The sequence below is a fragment of the Epinephelus fuscoguttatus genome, linkage group LG14, assembly GCF_011397635.1.
Source record: "Epinephelus fuscoguttatus linkage group LG14, E.fuscoguttatus.final_Chr_v1".
In the NCBI taxonomy this organism is placed as follows: domain Eukaryota; kingdom Metazoa; phylum Chordata; class Actinopteri; order Perciformes; family Serranidae; genus Epinephelus; species Epinephelus fuscoguttatus.
Genome location: NC_064765.1, coordinates 8,857,977 through 8,879,817, shown reverse-complemented (window position 1 = coordinate 8,879,817; position 21,841 = coordinate 8,857,977). Strand labels below are relative to the sequence as shown.

Genomic DNA, 21,841 nt, shown 5'->3' with positions numbered 1-21,841 from the left:
AAGGCTCAGCCATTCAAACTGTAATAGATTAATCTTCACTTTCTTAAACAGAATATCAACAGCACAAAGAGTGGACAGCCACACCAGCAGCTCTGCGAGGCTGCACTTAGGCACAGTGGTGCTTTAAGCTAAATGCTAACACCAGCATGCTAACACATTAAAGGATAACATCAGCATTTTTCAACGTGGACCCTATTTGCCCGTGTAAATTGGTCAGGACTAATGTGAACAGCATTTTTTGAAATTGGTCAAGTATAAAGAGAGCTGGCAGCAGCCGGTAGCCTCAGAACAGGCTGTGATGAAAGCACATGGGGCAATTGAACATGCGGTCTGTTTGTCGCTTTCTGACGTGGTACCGCCACTTAACGAAGCAATAACAAACAAACCGTATCAAGAGAAAGGTAATAAAGAGACACCTCAGACACTTGGGATAACAATCTGAGCCACTCTGTGGCAAAAATAACCAGTTTTAATAGACATACAGTGACATTGTTTAGTTGAAACACCTTAGATTAAGGTGTTAGCATGCTAATATTAGCTAATTAGCCTGAAATACAAAACACAGCAGAGTCTAAACCAAAGTATTAAACAAATTAATATTTCAACTTCATGCTGGATTCAGTAATGATTCCATGTATGTTAAAGGGACAGTTCACCCCCAAATCAAAAATACATATTTTCCCTCTTACCTGTAGTGCTGTTTATCAGTCTAGAATGTTTTGGTGTGAGTTGCAGAGTGTTGGAGATATCAGCTGTAGAGATGTCTGCCTTCTCTTTAATAAAATGGAACTAGATGGCACTCAGCTTGTGGTGCTCAAAACGGCAAAAAAATACATTTGAAAAACACAGTGCAGAAGGAAGCGTGCATCTACTCACGGATGAGAGTTTCATGACAGCACAAGGTATAAACATTAATGGCGTCCTCCTCGGCTGAGCTGTAACATTAGCTAGCTCAGTGGTGCTAGGTGAGCTAGCAGTAGATGCACGCTTCCTTATGCCTGTTGATATGTTTGGAGGGTGTAGTTTGGTAGAAAGAAAATAGTTCCTACATGAAACTGCTCACAACAAGGTCTGTGGATTATCTTGAGTAACCAGGTCATGATTTTTTGAAAAGGACATTGCTGTTGAGTTTTTCAAAAGTATTTTTATGGCACTGTGAGCACCTCAAGCTGAGTGCCATCTAGTTCCATTATACTGGAGAGAATGCAGACATCTCTACAGCTGATATCTCCAACACTCTGCAACTCACACCGAAACTATGTAGACTGATAAATAGCACTACAGGTAAGAGGAAAAATGTGTGTTTTTTATTTTTGGGTGAACTGTCCCTTTAATTTTTACATCCATTGTTGCTGGTGGAAAAATAGACTATTTAAATATTAGTATATCAAACCATGTCATTATCTGTGTTTTAGGAGACCTGGGAGCCTCATCACATCCCTGTGTTATTCTCTGTGTTCTGCGGCCTCTTGGTGGCAGTGTCTTACCACCTGAGCCGGCAGAGCGGCGACCCTTCTGTCCTCATGTAAGTTCACTGCCTGGCACAGCAGACCTCACTCTGATACTATGTGTAGTATCTGAGCTGCGGTGGGTTCTCAGAGAAATAAATATCAAAGTGACGTTCAAATATTTGCTTTAGTGTGCGTAAAAATTCTGGCACTGCTGTTCGGATGTGGTGAACTCGCCCATCTGGCACATAAGCAGGCAAAAAACACATCATGAAAAGTATTTTCCATTAACTGCTTGACCCACATCTGCTAGAAAGAAATCCTCATTAATGAATAATCTGTAACTTTTCTGCTCATACATATGTTGTGTGGATTATTATGATTATCTTACGCTCGGATTTTCTAGGCATTTTAAAAACGTGCAGTTCAAATAGCTTGACACTGCCACACACAATGGTTGTAGTGTTAACAGTGAGTGATTCCCTCTGAGCTATATCACCCTCAGGAGATTCATGCTGTGTGAACCAGCTCATGTTTTTGCTTTTTTTGTTTTACAGCTCGCTGATACAGTCCAAGATTGTGCCCAATTTAAGAGACAAGAACCCAGAGGACCCTCTGTCAGAAGTGCAGGACCCTCTACCGGAGAAGCTCAGGGCCTCAGTGGTGAGTCGACCTCCATCATGTGTCTAATTAAAGCCAGGACGAGGTAATTGAACTGGAATAAAGGCTGTCGTTAGAAAACATCAGGCATACAATTACATTTATTAAAGCTACTGAGGTCCTCAAAGGGTTGTTTTCTTTTTTGTATTTCTAATCCTGTCTCCATTGTGTGTTTCTGAATGCGCAGAATGAGCGTCTGCAGTCTGACCTGATCGTCTGTGTGGTCATTGCTGTCCTTTACTTCGCTATCCACGTCAGCACCGTCTTTATTGCACTGCAGGTACAGTAAATATACTTATTAATGATAGTCTGATCTCAGGCTCTTTTATGGATGAGACAGTCAGAAAACAAGAAAAGATCAGATGTGATGTCTGATGCTTTGGGAAACAAAAACCAAGAGATGACAAATGAATTACAAATGGCTCCATACTTAATGCGGTTTTTAAAGTGGTCCTATGCATGCAGACTAGGGATGACCCTGACTGGTCGACTATTAGCGGGCAGCCCTGGTGCAGACAGATACTCACGGTGTGTAAGGATTAATGTCTCCTGTCTCTGTGCTCCCTCAGCCTTTCCTCAGTTATGTCTTGTATGCACTGTTGGGGACGGTGGGGTTGCTCACTCACTACCTGCTGCCTCAAGTCCGCAAGCAGCTGCCCTGGTACTGCTTCTCTCACCCTCTGCTCAAAACAAAGGAGTACTATCAGTTTGAAGTCAGAGGTAAGAACGCTGCATGACACAGCAATAAAAACATGGCTTATAGTATCACTACTTTTAATTGGTTTTGTATAGTTGAGCCTCTCAAAGAGGACCTATTATGCTCATTTTCAGGTTCATTATTGTATTTAAGGTTTCCTCTAAAATATGTTTACATGGTTAAATGGTCAACAAAACACAATTTTCTTCACACTGTCTGTGCTGGAACACCTGTATTCACTTTCTGTCTTAAACGCTTTGTTTACGCATCTGGCTCCCCTCCTGAAAAACCCAGTCAGCTCTGATTGGCCAGTGTTATCAGGTTTTCCATATCTCTGCGTCTCTGCACATTGATTGCAGCTGAGGAATGACTGAAACAGAGAACAGCAGCACTTTCTACCTTTAAAAATCCCTATTTAAAGCGACTAAACACAACCTGACATGTTCCAGCAGGAATATGATCTGAAATTTGGGAGAAATAAACAACATCTGTCAACAAGATTACAAGTTTCCCTGGCGTTAGCATGTAGCTACATGTAGCAGTGAAGGCTACGTAATGTAAACACTTACAGTAGCGTGCCTGGAGCACATGACCATGTGAAGAAATCCAGCACACTATTATGTTATTCAAAAGCTGACCTCATTATTCAGTACTTTCGCCATGTGTCATATGAATATCCTTCATAGTAACACTATATATAAGACACAAACTACAGAAAAGCATAATAGGTCCTCTATAAACTGTCCTAGATGCAGAATAATTAAGTTTCTCTTCCCCTGTCACTGTTTCTCTCTCGTCAGATGCAGCTCATGTGATGTGGTTTGAAAAGCTTCACGTGTGGTTGCTGTTTGTGGAAAAGAATGTTCTCTATCCGCTCGTCATCCTTAATGAGCTGAGTGGCAGCGCCAGAGAGCTCGCCAGTCCAAAGAGACTCGACACAGAGTGAGGAGTCTTACTGTTTTACAGCACCTTTGTTTTTAAAATAACCCTGAGTGGCAGATCATGAACTTTACTAGCACACTGCACTACAATTGTACCTGTTTATTACCTCAACTTGATACTCCAAAAAATATAAAGCAGACTGATTTAATAACTCTGCAAACATTTAAGAAATAGTTTGATATTTTGGGAAATGCACATATTTGTTTTCTTGTAGAGTAATGCAGGATGTATACCCCTGTGTTGAATCAACACCATACCTGCGGCATAGCCTGACGTACACCTCCCCAGAACTAGTGCTTTTATTTCACAGATAAGAAACAATAAATTGTGGAGACAATAAATCCTCCACAAAATAGCATTTTAAGTCTTGTGTGTGATCTATCCTGGCTGAACAGAGGAAATCTCTGCTCGTCACTAGGCTAACTTATACAATGTAAAATGCCATAGGCTTGTGCTAATAACATTAGCATGTTAAATTTGTTTGGAAAACGTGTTTAGTATAAGACAGTTGTTTTGTCAGTGAACCTTGTGAGTTGTAATGGAGGCGAATTTTGTAACGTTTCCTTTGTTAAATGTTGCTGTTGTCCCTGGCTTCATATGAGTAGAGGAAAAGTCCGCGAGCCACTAGGCTAATTTATACAATGTAAAATGCCATAGGCTTGTGCTAAAATCATTAGCGTGTTGTATTTGTGTTGAAAATGTGTCCAGATAAAGACAAGTGTTTGTCTGTGAATGCTGCAAGTTATAGTGAAGCTGATTTGTGCACTTGTGTTTGAAAATGTCTCTATTAAGTCATGTTTAATGTGTGGTTAATGTGTGTTAAAGCCACACAAGCTCAAAACGGCATAGGTCATGTGCGTAGGCTTCGCCGTAGGCTCTGCGTAGAGTTGACACACAAGTATAAATCCCGTTTAAGATAAGAGGAATGATGCCACTCTCATGTCTGTGTATTAAATATGAAGTTACAGCCAGCAGCTTGTTAGCTTAGCTTAGCTTAGCATAAAGACTGAAAACAGGGTGAAACAGCTAGCATGGCTGTGTCTGTGTCTCTTTCCTGGTGTTGTTGGTGGGCAGATTTTGTAACCTGTTGCCAAAATAATGAAATACTTGTCTTGTAGCTTACAAATACTACACAGCTAATTATTTCAGAATCTTAAAAAAAAAAATATTGTTTTGTTTCTCTGTTTGTTTTACACTTACAAACTCTGCCGTGTTGACTAACTACCACACACTGATGTCATTGGTAATGTCCTCCAGGGTGGGCGCTCTGATGATCACGATAGCTGGCCTGAAGCTGCTCCGTTCCTCCTACAGCAGTCCCACCTACCAGTATGTGACCATCCTCTTCACCGTCCTCTTCTTCACCTTCGACTACCGCCATCTGTCAGAGACGCTGCTGCTCGACCTCTTCCTCATGTCCATCGTTTTCAGCAAGGTGAGAGGAATATATAAAGAGTCGTACAACCTGCCTGCACTGCTCTGTCTCTGTACAAGAGACATCATGTATAATGTCATCTACAGTCAATGTAATTAAATACAAATGATTGATACTGCATACTCAGTTATTTTTGTAACGGCCAGGACAAAATATAACAGTATTTTAAAGGTTTTATACACAGCTGCTTACATTCATGCAGTTATCTATACTGAAGCTTCTCTCTTTGATGTTTGTGTTTTTACAGATGTGGGAGCTGTTCTACAAGCTGCACTTTGTCTACACCTACATCGCCCCCTGGCAGATCACATGGGGCTCAGCCTTTCACGCCTTTGCTCAGCCCTTTGCTGTGCCTCGTATCCTTCCACTGCTGTCTCTTATCACGACGTAAACTGTACACTGAGTCACCAGTTTCTTAGTTGGACCTGTACTACAGTGAAGTTGGTGGTGTTTCAGAGAGGTGTTTACTCACAGTCACTGTCATTTCTGAGGTCGTAGCTGTCGGTGGTGTTGGATTGGACAGCCCTTTGGAAATGAGAGTGGGCAAAGCAATAGTGTAATAAGTGAATCTAAATGTATTTAGTCATCACACAGGCAGTAAGTGTTAAGTATAGTCGAGCAAACATATTTGTCAAGTGATCCTTGACCCAAGCCCCTCCAGACTCTGCTATGCTGTTCGTCCAGGCTGTAGTGTCCGCAGTCTTCTCCACTCCCCTCAACCCCTTCCTGGGCAGCGCCATCTTCATCACCTCCTATGTCCGTCCTGTCAAGTTCTGGGAGAGAGACTACAAGTAGGCAAAACATTTATACGATACCATTCTATGTACAAATCTAATACTGTCTGGGAATGCACTTCTGAAATGTGATTTTCAATCTCTGCAGCACCAAGAGAGTGGATCACTCCAACACTCGGCTGGCCTCTCAGCTGGACAGAAATCCAGGTGAGGACATTATATTCAGTTTTCATTTCAATTTCATTTTCCCTTAAGTTTATTGTGGCAGCACAGAGGATTTGATACAACTATTCTCCACACTGTAACACTTGTTTAAGTTGTTATTCCTTATTTTTTTTTGGGTAGTGAGACATCTGTAACTGATACATGAGTTTCACTTAGGCAAATTGGGAGAGTCTGAGCTCTTACGCCATTCATATTTGTGATTTTAATGTAAAAGACGAGGTTTGTTTCTTTATTTACACACATTAAAACAAGATACAATGCATCATTTGTAAAGAAATGTGAAGGAGAATTGCCTAAAAACCCTCAATAGTGGCATCCTGCAGGCAGCATATTACAGGAAATAATCACAGCTATATAGTATATACAATTTGTACGTATCTATCAGTAATTTTAGACACATTTCAGCACAGCTCTTGAAAACAACGCATCATTAGAACATCCATCTGTTACACAATAATGATTGAGTCATAGTCACAAGACATGCTGGCACACACACCAAGAACACCTTTCCATAACACATGCAGGTAATCATTATCATGAACAGAGGGAGACACTCGTTTGATATTGCTTACTGTTTTCATAAGACAAAAAATAAAGCAGAAAATAAACACAAATAATGGGAGAAAAACAAGCATTAATCATAATAGGCCTTTAGACTGAGACATTGAACCAAGCTTACATAGGCCGTAAATCCGTATTGAAAATATTGGCTGGTTAGAGGAAGTAATTTCTGCTGTCTCAGAAACTGCCTTGAAGAAATATTAGAAAACAAAATGTAAAGGCAGGGAAGCCTATATTTTGGACCCTCAGTAGAGTAAACTAGACTGAGCTCTGGAAGTACAGGGATGGGGGGTGGTCAGAGGAGACATGAGCAATATGTTGAATAAATATGACATTGATAATTGTATGCCAATATGTCATGAAAAGTAAGGAGAATGTTTCTTGTTAATGAAATATTACCGACGCCGACCTGAGGAAACACAGGCTGAGAGGAATGTCTTTAGTGTACATAAGTTATTATTCTTAGGGCTTGTTTTTTTACATGGAATGTGGGCTGTAAAGAGTGCTAGCCCAAGCTGTATTCAGGGTTTCCACTCTCATGGAATTAGTAAAAACTATTTTAAGTTTTGGAAAAGTTTGGGCGCCTATTAGCTCAGTGGGTGGAGCAGGTGTACACAGGCAGTGTCGTTGCTGCAGCAGCCACAGACTTGATGTCAGCCTGTGGTCCCCTGCTGCATGTCATCCCCCCTCTCCTCTCATGCCCTAAACCATCGAAAAACCAGCAAAAAAAAGACCTTCTGTTTCAGTGATGTCAGTGACTAAACAAAAAATGCAGTAATATAAGTTTTACTAATCTGCCTTTCTTCTCTCCATCTTCAGGCTCTGATGACAACAATCTGAACTCCATCTTCTACGAGCACCTCACCCGCTCCCTGCAGCACAGCCTGTGTGGAGACCTCCTGCTAGGCCGATGGGGCAACTTCAGCACCGGGGACTGCTTCATCCTGGCCTCCGACTACCTGAACGCTCTGGTGCACCTCATCGAGATCGGCAATGGCCTGGTCACGTTTCAGCTCAGAGGGCTGGAGTTCAGAGGTGAGACGGGTCTCGTGTGGCACAGATAGAAGTGTCGGGGCAACACATGTGTCAGGGGTTTGGTTAAAATTGATTCCCACTGGAGCTGCCTGTGTAACTGATGGATGAATGTGAAGCAGTCAGATATGTTGATCAAATATTCAGGCGATGGCTCAGGTGTTATGGGGAGAAAAATCTGATTATACAACACTGTGCTGTAGCTGATGCAATCAGTGACACTGTGGTGTGGGAACCAGACGAATCTGTGGACTGATGTTTTGTTTGCTCTGGCAGATGCCAGATAACTTGAATCTGGGATTTGGTGTGGCAATGGCAGGGTAGTGCCCAACCCAATTTAAAAAAGTAGTGTTTAGTAATTGTTTTTGTGCAGATTTAAAGGTATATTATGCAGGATTGTCAGTTACAGTACGTAAACACACTTGCGAGTGAAAATCAAAGTAAAAGCTAACCCCAGATTCACTCTGGTTTTGTGTTTCCCTCACTATATTTCCATTTTTTCAGCACTGTCTCTTGGATGTCTGCTGCTTGCAGTCTGGTACCTGGTCGCTTCCTTTATATAAAACCCCAACCTCACCTGACCGCTGTTGGGGTACATGCCCTAAACTTACCGAACACAGAAAAAAAGTGCAGAGTACACTACCACACACTTCTAGTAGGTCATAAGTGATAATTGAGAGGGATTACTTCTGCATGAGTCTATATATTGTTTTTGTTTGGGGGTGTTTTACTAAAACTCCACCACTTGTTTTTCCAAGCACATTAAAACTAAATCCCCCCAATTATGTGCAAACTGCTTGAGTTAGGTCTGGATATTGAAGATGGTCTAAATGTCGATCATTATCCAGTTCTCCAGTATTTCCATTTGTGACTTTGCATTCCAGTGTTTTAATCCAGTCGTGCTTTATCTACCTGTGAAACACACCTGAACATGTGTTATCAGCATGACTTCAGCCAGTAGTGTGCTGCTGTAAACAGACCTGCCGAGACAGGTTTGTTGTTGAGCAGAACACACTTGCATGTGACACACTGTGAACTTTTTACAGAATTGGAGACAGTCATGAGACTCATCACCTGTGTGTCAGCAACTTTCTGTTGTCTGCCACTTTGGAAAACATGATCTGTTTTTTACAACATCTTTTGTGTGTCAACATCGGTGTTTAACCAGTTTATATATGTGTGATTCAGATGTGTCAGTGGGAACACTTGATTTTCTCTTCATTTGCAGTTTAAAAAACTATATTATATTGGCAATAATACATTTATAAATAACCTTGCGTCTCCACAAGTTTAGATCAGACTTTTGTTGTGTTTAGTATTCCCTCTATATGAATCTGTTGATATTTCCGTCCGCAGGAACTTACTGCCAGCAGAGGGAAGTGGAGGCCATCACTGAGGGAGTGGAGGAAGACGAGGGCTGCTGTTGCTGCGAGCCGGGCCACCTCCCTCACATCCTGTCCTTTAACGCCGCCTTCGGACAGCGCTGGCTGGCCTGGGAGGTGCTGGTCACCAAATACGTGCTGGAGGGCTACAGCATCACTGACAACAGCGCCGCCTCCATGCTGCAGGTGTTCGACCTACGCCGCATCCTGACCACCTACTATGTCAAGGTAAGCGTGATGCAGCTGTTAATAAGAAGGTGTAACTTTTTGTTAATCATATATGATCTAATGATCTATTTCTGGTCTTTAGGGTATCATCTACTACGTGATCGCCTCCCCCAAACTGGAGGAGTGGCTGGCTAATGAGACCATGAAAGACGGCCTGCGGGGATGTGGAGAGAGGAACTACGTGGACCTGGACCCCACCTTCAACCCCAACATCGACGAGGACTATGACCATCGACTGGCAGGCATCTCCAGGGACAGTTTCTGTGGAGTCTACCTGGGCTGGATCCAGTACTGCAACTCTCGGAGGGCCAAGGTAATGCTGGGAATGCTGTGGTATCAGGATGGAGCTGTGCATAGAAGCCTGGCACTGCCCGCTTGTTTCAGACAGAATTCTCCTCCCCTTCTACTAACTGCGTGTTACTGTTTTTCAAGGGCACCATCACTGCATCCTGGGCTTAGAGCCGCCCAAGATGACAGTGATTGGTTTAAAGAAATGCAAACAACCTAGAGTGTTTTTTAAGCCTCAGCTCCAACAAAAACTGTGGCCAGAGGCATTATGTTTTCAGGTCGTCCGTCTTTAAGTCCCATTCTTGTGAAAGCAATATCTCAAAAATTCCTTGTGGGAATTTCCTCAAGCTGGGCACAGACACACTTTGCACATCTACTTCATTACAGGTGCGTAAGAGAGGCCTGCCTGATGAAGGTCTAGTTACCAAAAGCAACATGTTTATTATTTTTGCAAGTTAGACAGTGTGCAGAAATTTGTCTACAAGTTCTATCCAATGGCTGAGAAGTCAACTTCACTGTGACATCATTCTCGGAACCCATCGGCTGTATTCGGCGTCTGACTACCGGCAGACGGCGATACAGCCTCTGGGGGCAGACCCCCGATTTTTTGGCATTCCAAGCACTTATTTTTGGACAGCTGTGCTCTGAGATAAACAAAGTTAAACTTTTGGAGTGTGTAACACAAGTAGCTGATCACAGCTGGCAGATATCTTTCCTTTCTTTCACAAATGCTGTGCTGTGGTAGATACGGAGAACTTGTTTATGATTTTAGAGCAGTGCTACCCAGAGCTTCACATCTTTACATCATAGATAATATGTAGGCCTATTACAGTGTTAAAAAAGTACGTTTGTGAGAATATTGGCTCTGAACACGTGATTTATGACAAGGTGAAAAAACGACATGGTCTTGGCCCTGACTACTGAATTTGTGACACTAATCTTGATTGTCCATCTTGAAACTGGTAGTTGTATAGATCATCTGTGCTGTTTGAGATGTTGTAGATTATGTAGCTTCTTTGCAGCAACATCCACACTTGAAGCGTTGTCTACTGTCATGGCTACATATGAGTCTGGACAGACAGATATGTGAACTGCAACTTGACAAGTAAGCAGAGGCGTACAACCACAAGGCAGTAATTCTAGTTTCTCATAGTGCAGAATAATGATGGGTTCAGCCAGACCTTCCTGCAACTCTGGCATAATGCTAAAGTGTGTAGAGAGGGCTGGCTGTGAGAGACAAGGCAACACACATTCACTTACTGTATACAGTTGGGCTTGATATGGGTTGTATAATTAATATGTCAAGATGTCAGAATTATTAGCCTTTACTTTCTTGTTGGTGAGACATCGCATTTTATCTCCTAAACCTCCATCTATAACGGTTTATGGATGTTATGTCCTTTCTTAAATTTGAGAAAATAAGTTTAACAGTGAAAGTCTAATCTGACAAGTTTACTCGGAAATGGAATTTAAAAACCTACTTTAATTTCCTGACAACCCTGTCCTTGGACTACCCCCACCCCCCTATTTATTATTTATCTAAATTTTATTTTTTTATTTATACATATTTAATTCATTAATTTGTTTTGAATTTATTTTTTACTATTTTTTCATTTTATTTTTATTTTTCTATCTATCTACCTCTCCTTCTTTCTCTTTATCCAAGCTGGGGTCTGCTTGCAGCCAGACTATGAACTAGGGCTGGGCGGTAAGACCTAAAATTCATATCACGGTATAAATCAAATCCCTTCACGGTAACGGTATATATCGCGGTATAAATTTAAGTGTAAAAGTTATAATAGAAGTGTTTCTGAATGGGTTTTGTAGTCCCTTAGCAAAGCTAAATTGATTTAAAAAAAAAACAACAACAACAAAAGCAAAGATATAATGTATTTTTAGAGCATTTATTGTGCAGAATGCAGATCTCAACACTCAAAATTAAAACCCAGTACTCTATGGTGCAAAATGTCCCCTGGGATCTATATCAAAAGGTAATTTCCTTCTTTTAGCAAAATCCTAAATGACTGAGTTGTGTTTTTTCCACCTGGACCTTTATGCTCTGCCATTTCTCCTCTAATCATCACGCTGTAACCTGTGACAGGCTGCTATGATACCACAACTATCACACATTCACATATGGAGTTTTTTGTGGAGCCCCTAGCGTCACATAGGTTTACATTACCAAAGGCTTATGACAAACTGTCTTGCCGAAAACCAACTCCCATGTGCGCACGGCGAGAGAGGAGAGGGAGAGACGCTGTGCTGCTGCCAGAGGAGACACTGAATCAGTTCCCTCTGAGCGGTAAGTCGCTAAAAGAGTCTCCAGCAACACATGTTGCACGCGCTACGCTAAATCACGGACGTGAACCAGCTCCTCTTGCTCCGCTGTCTCTGTGCTCGCAGCCATTTTCACACTGAGGCAGGTGCGATGACGTCATCGACGATAGGACGGTAGAGCGCAAATCTCTACCGTGGGCCAAATTTATATCATTTCTACTGTCTACTGCATATACCCTGCAGCCCTACTATGAACACATTTCATTGTACTGTCTTGTTTGGAAAAAATACTAAAAATATCAAAATGAAATGATATTTTGGATGAAAGTTGTAGGGATTATTTTTGTGGTGTTTCCTGGCAAAATGTGAGATAAAAAAAAACCCACACACACTGAGAGCATAATAACTCATGCTCATAATTCAAAAACCTTAAAAAGATCAAAAGCACAGCAGTTAGATTTTAATCAAACTTTAAAGAATGATGTGTCTCATCACTTCCCTCAGGGCTGCTGCACTTGCGTCACTCGTTGTCAGATGACATGTTTTAGCAAGAGATAAAAAAGGGAATGAAAATGTCAGGGCCAAGGGTTGAGCTTCACCCACATTAAAAGTTCTTGTTCTTAGTACTGTTAAGATTTTGAGGCACTTATAAGTTAGCACTTGAGTTTGATGAATCTTTCTTGTCTCTGCTTTGTTTGTAGCCGCTGGACAGCGAGAAGGACTCGGCTCTGGTGCTGCTCTGCTTCGGTCTGTGTGTGCTGGGACGGAGAGCTCTGGGAACAGCTGCTCATCATATGTCCAGGTTATTTAGTAATCTTCATTATAATAGGTTAACCTTTTATAATGCTTTAATGGCTGAGAGAGAAAGTTCACCTATGTAGGGCAGACAATGTGACACGTGCCAGAACAGCAAAAAATATCTGGGACGTTCATGTTTTTGATGTTTCCTCTCTAACTTATAGGATACTTACTTACTAGATAACAAATGTGGAAAAAGACACACACGGTCTGTGATTAACAACATATACATGCAAACATATTTTCCCTTTCTGTCTGTGCTCTGGATAAACATATTTTAAACCTGCTGAGTCATAATAAAACTATATATGCTCGATCTTTTCTTTCCACCGCAGCAATCTGGAGTCTTTCCTTTATGGACTTCATGCATTATTCAAGGGCGATTTCCGCATCTCTTCAGTGCGGGACGAGTGGATCTTCGCAGACATGGAACTGCTCAGGAAAGTTGTGGTGCCTGGAATCCGAATGTCTCTCAAATTACACCAGGTGAGCCGCCGCAGGGATCGTAATGTCACACGGAACTGCCTTTAATGTCGCTCTCAGGGTCGAATTTGATCTGTAACAAAATGTTGTTCTCTTAGGACCACTTCACGTCCCCAGATGAGTACGATGAGCCGGCGGTTCTTTTTGAGGCCATCTCCTCCCACCAGCAGAACCTGGTCATCGCTCACGAGGGCGACCCAGCCTGGAGGAGCGCCGTGCTGTCCAACTCCCCGTCGCTTCTCGCCCTGCGACACGTCCTGGACGAAGGAACCAACGAGTACAAAATCATTATGCTCAATCGACGATACCTCAGCTTTCGAGTCATCAAGGTGAGAACTGTGACAGACTCAAATTAACCTTTGATTGACACAGTACATGATGAGAACTGAACCTCTTGCGCTGCAGGTGAATAAAGAATGTGTCCGCGGCCTGTGGGCGGGGCAGCAGCAGGAGCTGGTGTTCCTGAGGAACAGAAACCCAGAGCGTGGGAGCATTCAGAATGCCAAGCAAGCTCTACGGAACATGATCAATTCTTCTTGTGACCAGCCCATTGGATATCCCATCTACGTATCTCCACTGACCACCTCCTACTGCAACTCACACCCCCAGCTCGGACACATCCTGGGAGGCCCCATCAGCATCGGGAATATCCGAAACTTTGTCGTCAGCACCTGGCACAGGTTTGTTGCCCTCTGCACTGTGTTAATGTTTTCTTCTTTCTTTCTCTGTGTGTTTTAATCTGACTGTATTTCATTAATGGATGATGTTTATCTTTTCTTCTGTAGGTTACGGAAAGGCTGCGGTGCTGGCTGCAACAGTGGAGGGAACATTGAGGATTCAGATGCAGGGGGGTTGTCCTGTGGCAGTGGGAATGGAACAGGGGGCGACTCTCAGCAGAGCTCAGTGTCGCAGGGTGGGACCTCCGGACCTGCCCCCACCCACACGTACCAGCCGCACACTCTGGGTGAGAACTACTGAACCAAACAACCACTAGTATCATAAATTGCACTGCAGCTACCTTTAAAAATGATCTTACAGGTTCTTTATATGAAATTGAGAGCATTAATACAGCAGCAAACTATTTGCTATGTAAATATAAAGTGGAGTAATGGTGTCCTGGGTAGAGAATGACATCACAATCCTACTCTGTGTGATGTAATCTGAGCTTTTCCACTCTTTGTTGTGGAAGACAGTGCGGCTGAGCGAACATGTTAAGGCCCAAACACACCAAACCATCATCGAAAAACTAGTGGCGACCTGGGCCAACTTTGCGTCTCCTCTCGTCGCCTGTGTCTCATCAAAAAAGTTGCACATTAACACAACACAAAGACTACAGCCAATAGCCAACTAGCAAGTACGTTCTGCACCGGCATGAAAGGAAATAACTCTCCACACCAGCAAGAGGCGGTAGTCTGTATTTGTCAGTCAAAAAGGGAAACAGGGAGGCTGACAAGACAGATACAAGACACTAGTTAGCCAGTTAGCACATTAACAACTCAACTGATGTTAAAGTACAAAGCATTTATAGTGTGGAAGCAAACACAAATAATTGCATTATGGGACATGTAGGATCCAACTCTTTTAAAGCTGGATCCATACAGGGATTGAACTCCAGGATATCAGGTCCTCCGCTGCTTCACACCTCTGGAAAGTCCCTAAATTTTATGAGACTGCAGCACTAAATCACCGGAGTGCTCCTTTAATTTCATGGTCTACATCTGACTTCTCCACCCTGTCTCCAGGCACCAGTCAGAGTTCCCAGTCTGTTCAGTCTGGTTTGGTACGACACTCTCCTGCCCGAGCGTCCGTCGCCAGCCAGTCATCCTCCTACCGCTACAGCAGTAGCCGCCACTCCTCCCTGCGCACCTCCACCACAGGCCTGGAGCCCTGTCGACGTTCCTCCACCAGCCAGCTGTCTCTACGCACGCTCCCCACCTCCCTGCAGCTCCGGCTGGGCTCCACGTCCGACCCCGCCGGCCCCTCCGCCTCCCTCTCCAGCCACAGCATCCCTCCCTGCAAACGCCACACGCTGGTGGGCCTCCTGGGCAACGACGGCCTGTGCAGCACCGTGACCGATCCCCTCAGCCAGCATCATCATCCACATCATCACCACCCGCAACAACACAACCCTACCGTCTCCACCGTGCGCAGAGATGACATCTCCTACAGAGTGCAGGTTTGTAGAAATGATGTAGCAATGAGCAGGAAAGAAATTACGTAACATATAAAGATATATTTGCCCGTCAGTCATCTCTTTGAGAAATGACCCTCAGTCCTGCTGCTGTGATGTAAATTCAATTCTTCTGTGACGTTGCTCAGGTTTCAGATGTCAGTCAGGTGCTGGAGAACATCAACTTATCAAAGCGGAAGGAGCTGCAGTGGCCTGATGAATCGATGAGACTGAGGGCAGGACGGACCTGCTGGAGGGACTGGAGCCCCTTAGAGGGCATGGAAGGACATGTAAGTCTTCGTCACATGCTGTTAACACATCAGTGTTAATGGGTTCACCCTCACCCTCTCTTATAATGCACAGAGTGACAACTGATTTTTATGTTGAGAAACAAGGTCACAGTAACCTTGACCTGGGACCTCCACATTCTGGGACCCCAGTTAAAAGAATCTAACCAGTTCATTGTTACCTGCTGCCAGCCCAGTGGCAACAATGAACTGGTTAGTTTTGGTGGTCAAAGGTCAAGGTCACTGTGACCTCACATCCAAGAAGGCCACAAACATTCACTGTGACTTAAAAATGAACTGATTGGATTTTGGTGGTTATAGGTCAGGGGTCACTGTGACCTTGTCTTTCTCATTGTTGTTAACACAATACCTCAAAGACACCTTGAAGGCATTTTTTTAAATTTGGCACAAATGTTCACTTGGACTTAACACAGAACTGATCAGAAATTGGTGGTCCCAGGTCAAGGTTACTGTGACCTTGTTTCCGTCTGATTCTCATAAACGCAATATCTCAATAAAACCTTGAGGGAAATTCCTCAAATTTAGCACAAACGTCCACTTGAACTCAACGATGAACTGATAGAATTTGGTGGTCAAATGTTAAGGTCACTGTGACCTCACATCCATCTCATTTTCATGAATGCCATATCCCAAGAAGGCCTTGAGGAAATTTCCTCAAATTTGGCACAAACGTCCACTTTGACTCAAGAATTAACTGATTAGATTTTGGTGGTCAAAGGTGAACGTCATTGTGTCCTCACGTCCATATCATTCGCTTTAACACCATATCCCAAGAACACCATGAGTGAATTTCCTCAAATTTGGCACAAACGTCCACTTTGACTTAATGAATTGATTAGAATTTGATGGTCAAAGCTCAAAGTCACTGTGACCTCACATCCATGTCGTTCACATTAATGTCATATCTCAAGAGCACCTTGAGGGAATTTCTATAAATTTGGCGCAAACCTCCACCTGGACTCATCGATGAACTGATTAGAGGTCAAGGGTCAAGGTCATTGTGACCTCACAGAACATGTTTTTTGCGATAAGTCAAGCATTCATATTCTAATTATGACAACATTTCACACAGATCTCTTAACAGGATAAAATGATGAAGTGTTATATCCAAAAGGTCAAAGTTCAACTTCACTGTGACATCATCAAGTGCAAAAACATTTTTCTGGCCATTATTTGATGTCATATCTCAGGAACAGAAGGGGAGACATTCAGATACTGAATTTTGGGTTCCCACCTTGAGCTGATTGTGTAGATCTGTGCTGCGGGGGGGAAGACATGTGTGAAGCATCCATGTTTTCACAGACACGGATTTAAGTGCGACTTAACAGGTGTGCGGAGGCATTTTTCTGCAAGGTGTTAATTCCAGTCGGTTTATGGACGAGCACACATGATCTGTTGTGATGTCGCTGTGTCACATCCTCTCAGCTCACTCTCACACTGTCTGACCTCTTGTGCTATAAATGTGATTTTACTGTGATTATCTTGTTTGTACTTGTTTTGTCCTATTTTTTGGCCTGTAACACCCTCTGTGACCTACTTGCTCAGTAATAAACGCTTCATAAATTTGATTGGATGCTTTCTCACAAAGCCGCTTCCTGTGTTGCCCTCTGCAGGTGATTCACCGGTGGGTGCCTTGTAGCCGAGACCCAGCCAATCGCTCCCATATCGACAAGACCATCCTGCTGGTACAGGTGGAAGATAAGCTAGTGCCCATTATTGAGACTGGGGTCATTGAGTTGGGTGCAGAGGTTTGAGACAAGCAAGCACACACATCACACACATGCACACATATACACATACACACACGCTTGTGTGAAGATGAAGCCAGACGTCCCTGGCTTTCAGCAGGACGAAGGAGCCTGCAGACAAACAGGAAATGGGAGCTCTCCCCCCTCCCCCGTTCCTTATCGCTGAGGGGGAAAGGAAGCCAGGGAAAAGTGCAAGCAGAGGCAGAGCATACATTCACCCTACATCCTTTACTGCGTCGACACACATCCACAATATCTGCCTTGCTTTGCGTCTCAGAAATGCTGCATGACAGTAAACAACCCTTAAGTTAAGTTAGTTCTTGCTACTGGTAATTAATTTCTATGCATTTCATCGACTCTTTTATTGGCAATTCTGACAGAGCTGAGTGTAAAGAGCGTGTGGAGAGTTTTTTTGTCTTTTGTTTGTCTTTAAGTAATTTGCCAAAATAAGCCTGGTATTGAATATTTGCCATGGTTTCACACATGTGAAAGCTTTTTTATTTTTATTTTTTTTTCCCGCTGCCAAGACTACAGCGACAGTTGTGGTGCAGAACAGACAGAAGTCAGAGACTCGACGGTGCTGTGCTCAACAAACTCCTCTGTTTCATTGTTGTCATTCCGTTTGGATTAGGTTGAAATCTGCAAGAGTATTTTGCGCAAAGAAAAAAAAAAAGAACTTGCACTATAATTTTTTGTTTATTAATTTACAGTGATGCACTACACTCTTTAGATAATATCACGTTTTATTTATTACAGACTCTGAATGGCCATGGTTACCGATGCCTTGGGAATGAAAAAAAATGCAATCATCATTCTGTTTTCAGCCATTTTTATTTTACAATTTTATGTTTGATAAACTTGAAAATAACTTTTTACTGTATATGATTATATATCTATATAAATATATATATATATATATACATATATATATATTTACACAAATATATATATATAATGTCAATGTATAAAAGATTTTCTTTTCAATATTTATTACTGTGAACATGGTATTTACACTTTGTTACATCTTTTTTTTTTTCTTTTCATTTTGGGACAAAGGTTAATGTATTAAGGACCATATGGTTGAAAACAAGATGCCGAATTTTTGATGGACTGTTTCACTATTTAACTTAATTCTTTTCTATATGGAGAAATAAAAGTTTGATTTATTGCTGACATCTTTAATACGTCTCCTCTGATTGTTAATGTGTAAATTTATTGAATTCAACAAGTCATTTTCAGAATCTAACAGACTACATTTAAGAATACACGCCAGTACACATTAAGGCCCAAATCACACAAAGTGTTTCAGCAGCTGGAGGCGGCTTTTTGTAATTGATTTTAATGAGAATGAAGCTTTTTGCTCGCTGTTTTTGTGTTGCTACACACCTTTCATTTCTGCATTCTAAGCACCTGGCATTTTTGCCTGGGTGCTCTGAACTCCTCAAGTTTAAAAAAACTTAAACTCAGAGCAGAAAAACAACCCAGGTCATCTGTGCCTTTTCCCCATTGTCCAGTCAGATGATTTGAGAGGCGGGCCTTCTGTGGTGGTCACGACAACAAGTTTACAGTTGGGAAACAATTGAGGAGAAACTGATGGTAGCAGTTGCTGGATACCCAGAGCTTTACGGCCCGATGATAGACTGCATGTTGGCAAACTGCCCCCGAGTCATCCTAAAATATTCCTGGAAACAGCCATCATGGAGCGAAGCCAAACACTGTTCATCTGCACACACTGTGATGCCACACAGCTGGTTCAATATCAGCAAAGTTTCCCTTTATATTCATTGTCTTGTGTGGCGATCAGCAGTGATGTGGTGGTTCACTTTTACACTGTGATCTGTAGCCTATAGTTCGGCTTTAGCTTCTAACTATCTTTGTCTTTTTAACCTGTTGTTGCTGCTGAGTCAGTTTGACATCCTGGATATATCCTTCAAACACAGACTGTAGACCCCTCTGTCTGCTTCTCTCTGGAATCACTGGTTCAGTTTTCCAAAAATATGATAACATTTCTTCAGGGAGTGCAGTTAGTTACAGTGTGGGCTCCATGCTTACTGCGACAGCTTGACAGAACATCACAATGGGTCAATTCCTGTTCACAAATTCTCGCATTACAGTTGAACAGTGCACTAAAATATGTTTCTGACGACAATGTAGGGGAGAAACAGGAAAGGCAGTAGCAGAATCTTGGTTTATATTTGATCAGCACTGCCCAGATTTACACTTTGATCAAAGTTTGGTCTGAGTTTGACAAAAAGAGAGACAGAGTCTGTGGTGGCGGCGGACATACAAAAATGAGGAAGTAAAATCTGTAGTTGGAGAAGCAGCTGGAAAGCCAGTAAGGGAGATGAGCAAGGAGATTTGGATGCTGGTACAATGGAAGAAAATTTACCACAGCTCATTTATACATAATACCCACATTGTTATAACACAAAGCAGGTTTATAATCAGAAAAGTATCCCTTTACACTCTGTCATCAACAGGGGCTTTTAGTATATATACAAAATGTTGCATGAGAGGTTAAAGTGAAAGTTGTGTGGTAAGGGATACAGGATTTTATGGCTTACTTGCTGTGGTTTATAAAAACATTTATGGCAGAGTGAATCATTTGACATCATATGAAGTGGGACATCATATGACCTGCTTAAATAGGTTTATGAGGAACTGTGTAACAGTGTCATTCACTGTAGATACAATACAAGGTAGAAAAGAGGGCAAATATAAAATAGAAATAAGATGTAAATTTAAAAAATGGACACAATGCCAAGATATAAATATATCAATGGTAAGGATCATAGACATGTATGGAAGAGCTGGCATATAACTATGTATGTATGTTGTCATATCTGAAGTAGGGCTGCAGCGATTAGTCGACTAATCGATGACTAATTGACTATTAAAATAATCAATGACTATTTTAGTAGTTGACTAATCGGTTTGAGTCATTTTTTCATAGAAAAGTACTATAAAGGTACCCCAAAATACTCTTCTTGCAGCTTCTTATGTTCAGATATTGGCAGCTTTACACACTCTCCCGTGACGGTGAACTAAAACCCTTTGGCGTGAGTGCGAAACAAGACATTAGATGACATAATTTTGGGGTTTGGGAGAGACAGACGGACATTTTTCAACATTTTAACATATTTTTCGATAAAATAATTAGTCGACTAATCAAAGAAATAATCGACAGATTAGTCAACAATGAAAACAATCGTTAGTTGCAGCCCTAATCTGAAAAACAGGTAGGCCTAGAGCAGGGGTGTCAAGACTTTCAGCTACCTCTCGTATCATGTGGGTGATTAAAAAAAGAGCAATATACAAATAAGACAAACACAACAGTTTTAACTTTCATTGAAAAAGCATTCAACTTTGTACCGCTACGGAAAGCGGTGACCCACACTGTAGTCTTTATGCTACTTTGCTGTGGCCGTGTCTACTACCTGGCAGGAAATGTCTGCTGTTAGTAACACTCTACTGAAGTTACACATACGTGTATACATGGGCAGATACACATTTCAGACATGCATAAGCTGACAGCAACATAACATATACACATAAGTACACACACGCATTCATACAAATAGATTTATACATGAGTCACAGTTGTCCATAGACAATCTACACTGTAATTTGCGCTAAGTAAGACGCAATTATGAAACATCACACAGTTTTAGCGTTTTTATGTATGTCAGAAATGGTCGGCATGTCATTTAAAGTTTCCCTGGAGAGCCACCCAACGTTACTTATTTTCTCCAAGTGTAGAAAACTCATAGGATCACCAGCCCACTAGACATGTGTTAGTAATTCTAAGGCGTCTAGCAATTAAGGAGTCAAAGGCAATAGCATTTGTGTAGTATCGAGGAAGAAGTATGTTCTCTGGGACTACTACGAAAATTGAAATTAGTGGGGAGGGGGTAAATCTGACTCCAGAAATAACAGAAAATATATTAAATATAATAATGTCCAACAGTCATAGTATAGTATGTTATTAATTTTTCCATAAAAAAGTCATAGTATAGTATGTCATAAAATATTTCATCAAAATGATTATTAAGATTTTGACAAGTCCAGAAAGTATGATCTACACCTGTTGCATAAGGGATCTGTCCCTGGATAAATCTTGGCTCACTTTTCTTTGGATAGATGAAGGCGGTGCAAGACCATGAATTGTAGGAGGCCATGTCTGGTGCAAATTGAGGAGGAATGAACTCTTTGAAGAATGCCAATTGTTATCTGTGATTTTGGAAGCCAAATCATCCTCCTACTGGGATCTAATAGTGCAGAGAGAGGGAGAATGTAGAGCTGATAATGTCGTATGTATCACTTTGATTACTCCCTTGTTGTGCACATCAGTGTCGAGAATTCATGCGGTAAATTGGGGAACTGGGGATATCTGCTTCACATTAAATTTCTAATTTGTAAGTAACA

The 21,841-nt window shown here is 41.9% G+C and overlaps 1 protein-coding gene across 2 annotated transcripts in view; it reads left to right on the top strand.

The window, feature by feature from the left end:
* pcnx1 (pecanex 1) overlaps positions 1-18,734 on the top strand; it is a 57,219-nt gene extending 38,485 nt beyond the window's left edge. For both annotated transcript variants that reach the window (XM_049595806.1, XM_049595805.1), the window contains exons 17-36: positions 1,416-1,525; positions 2,006-2,111; positions 2,296-2,388; positions 2,678-2,828; positions 3,606-3,747; positions 5,005-5,182; positions 5,430-5,538; positions 5,844-5,973; positions 6,065-6,123; positions 7,522-7,737; positions 9,091-9,344; positions 9,427-9,657; positions 12,611-12,711; positions 13,043-13,193; positions 13,289-13,519; positions 13,596-13,870; positions 13,976-14,154; positions 14,933-15,366; positions 15,510-15,650; positions 17,282-18,734. In XM_049595806.1, coding sequence (XP_049451763.1) covers positions 1,416-1,525; positions 2,006-2,111; positions 2,296-2,388; positions 2,678-2,828; positions 3,606-3,747; positions 5,005-5,182; positions 5,430-5,538; positions 5,844-5,973; positions 6,065-6,123; positions 7,522-7,737; positions 9,091-9,344; positions 9,427-9,657; positions 12,611-12,711; positions 13,043-13,193; positions 13,289-13,519; positions 13,596-13,870; positions 13,976-14,154; positions 14,933-15,366; positions 15,510-15,650; positions 17,282-17,422 — 3,432 coding nt within the window. In that variant the 3' untranslated portion in view covers positions 17,423-18,734. The remainder of the gene's footprint in view (positions 1-1,415; positions 1,526-2,005; positions 2,112-2,295; positions 2,389-2,677; positions 2,829-3,605; positions 3,748-5,004; positions 5,183-5,429; positions 5,539-5,843; positions 5,974-6,064; positions 6,124-7,521; positions 7,738-9,090; positions 9,345-9,426; positions 9,658-12,610; positions 12,712-13,042; positions 13,194-13,288; positions 13,520-13,595; positions 13,871-13,975; positions 14,155-14,932; positions 15,367-15,509; positions 15,651-17,281) is intronic.
* Positions 18,735-21,841: the final 3,107 nt, after the last annotated feature.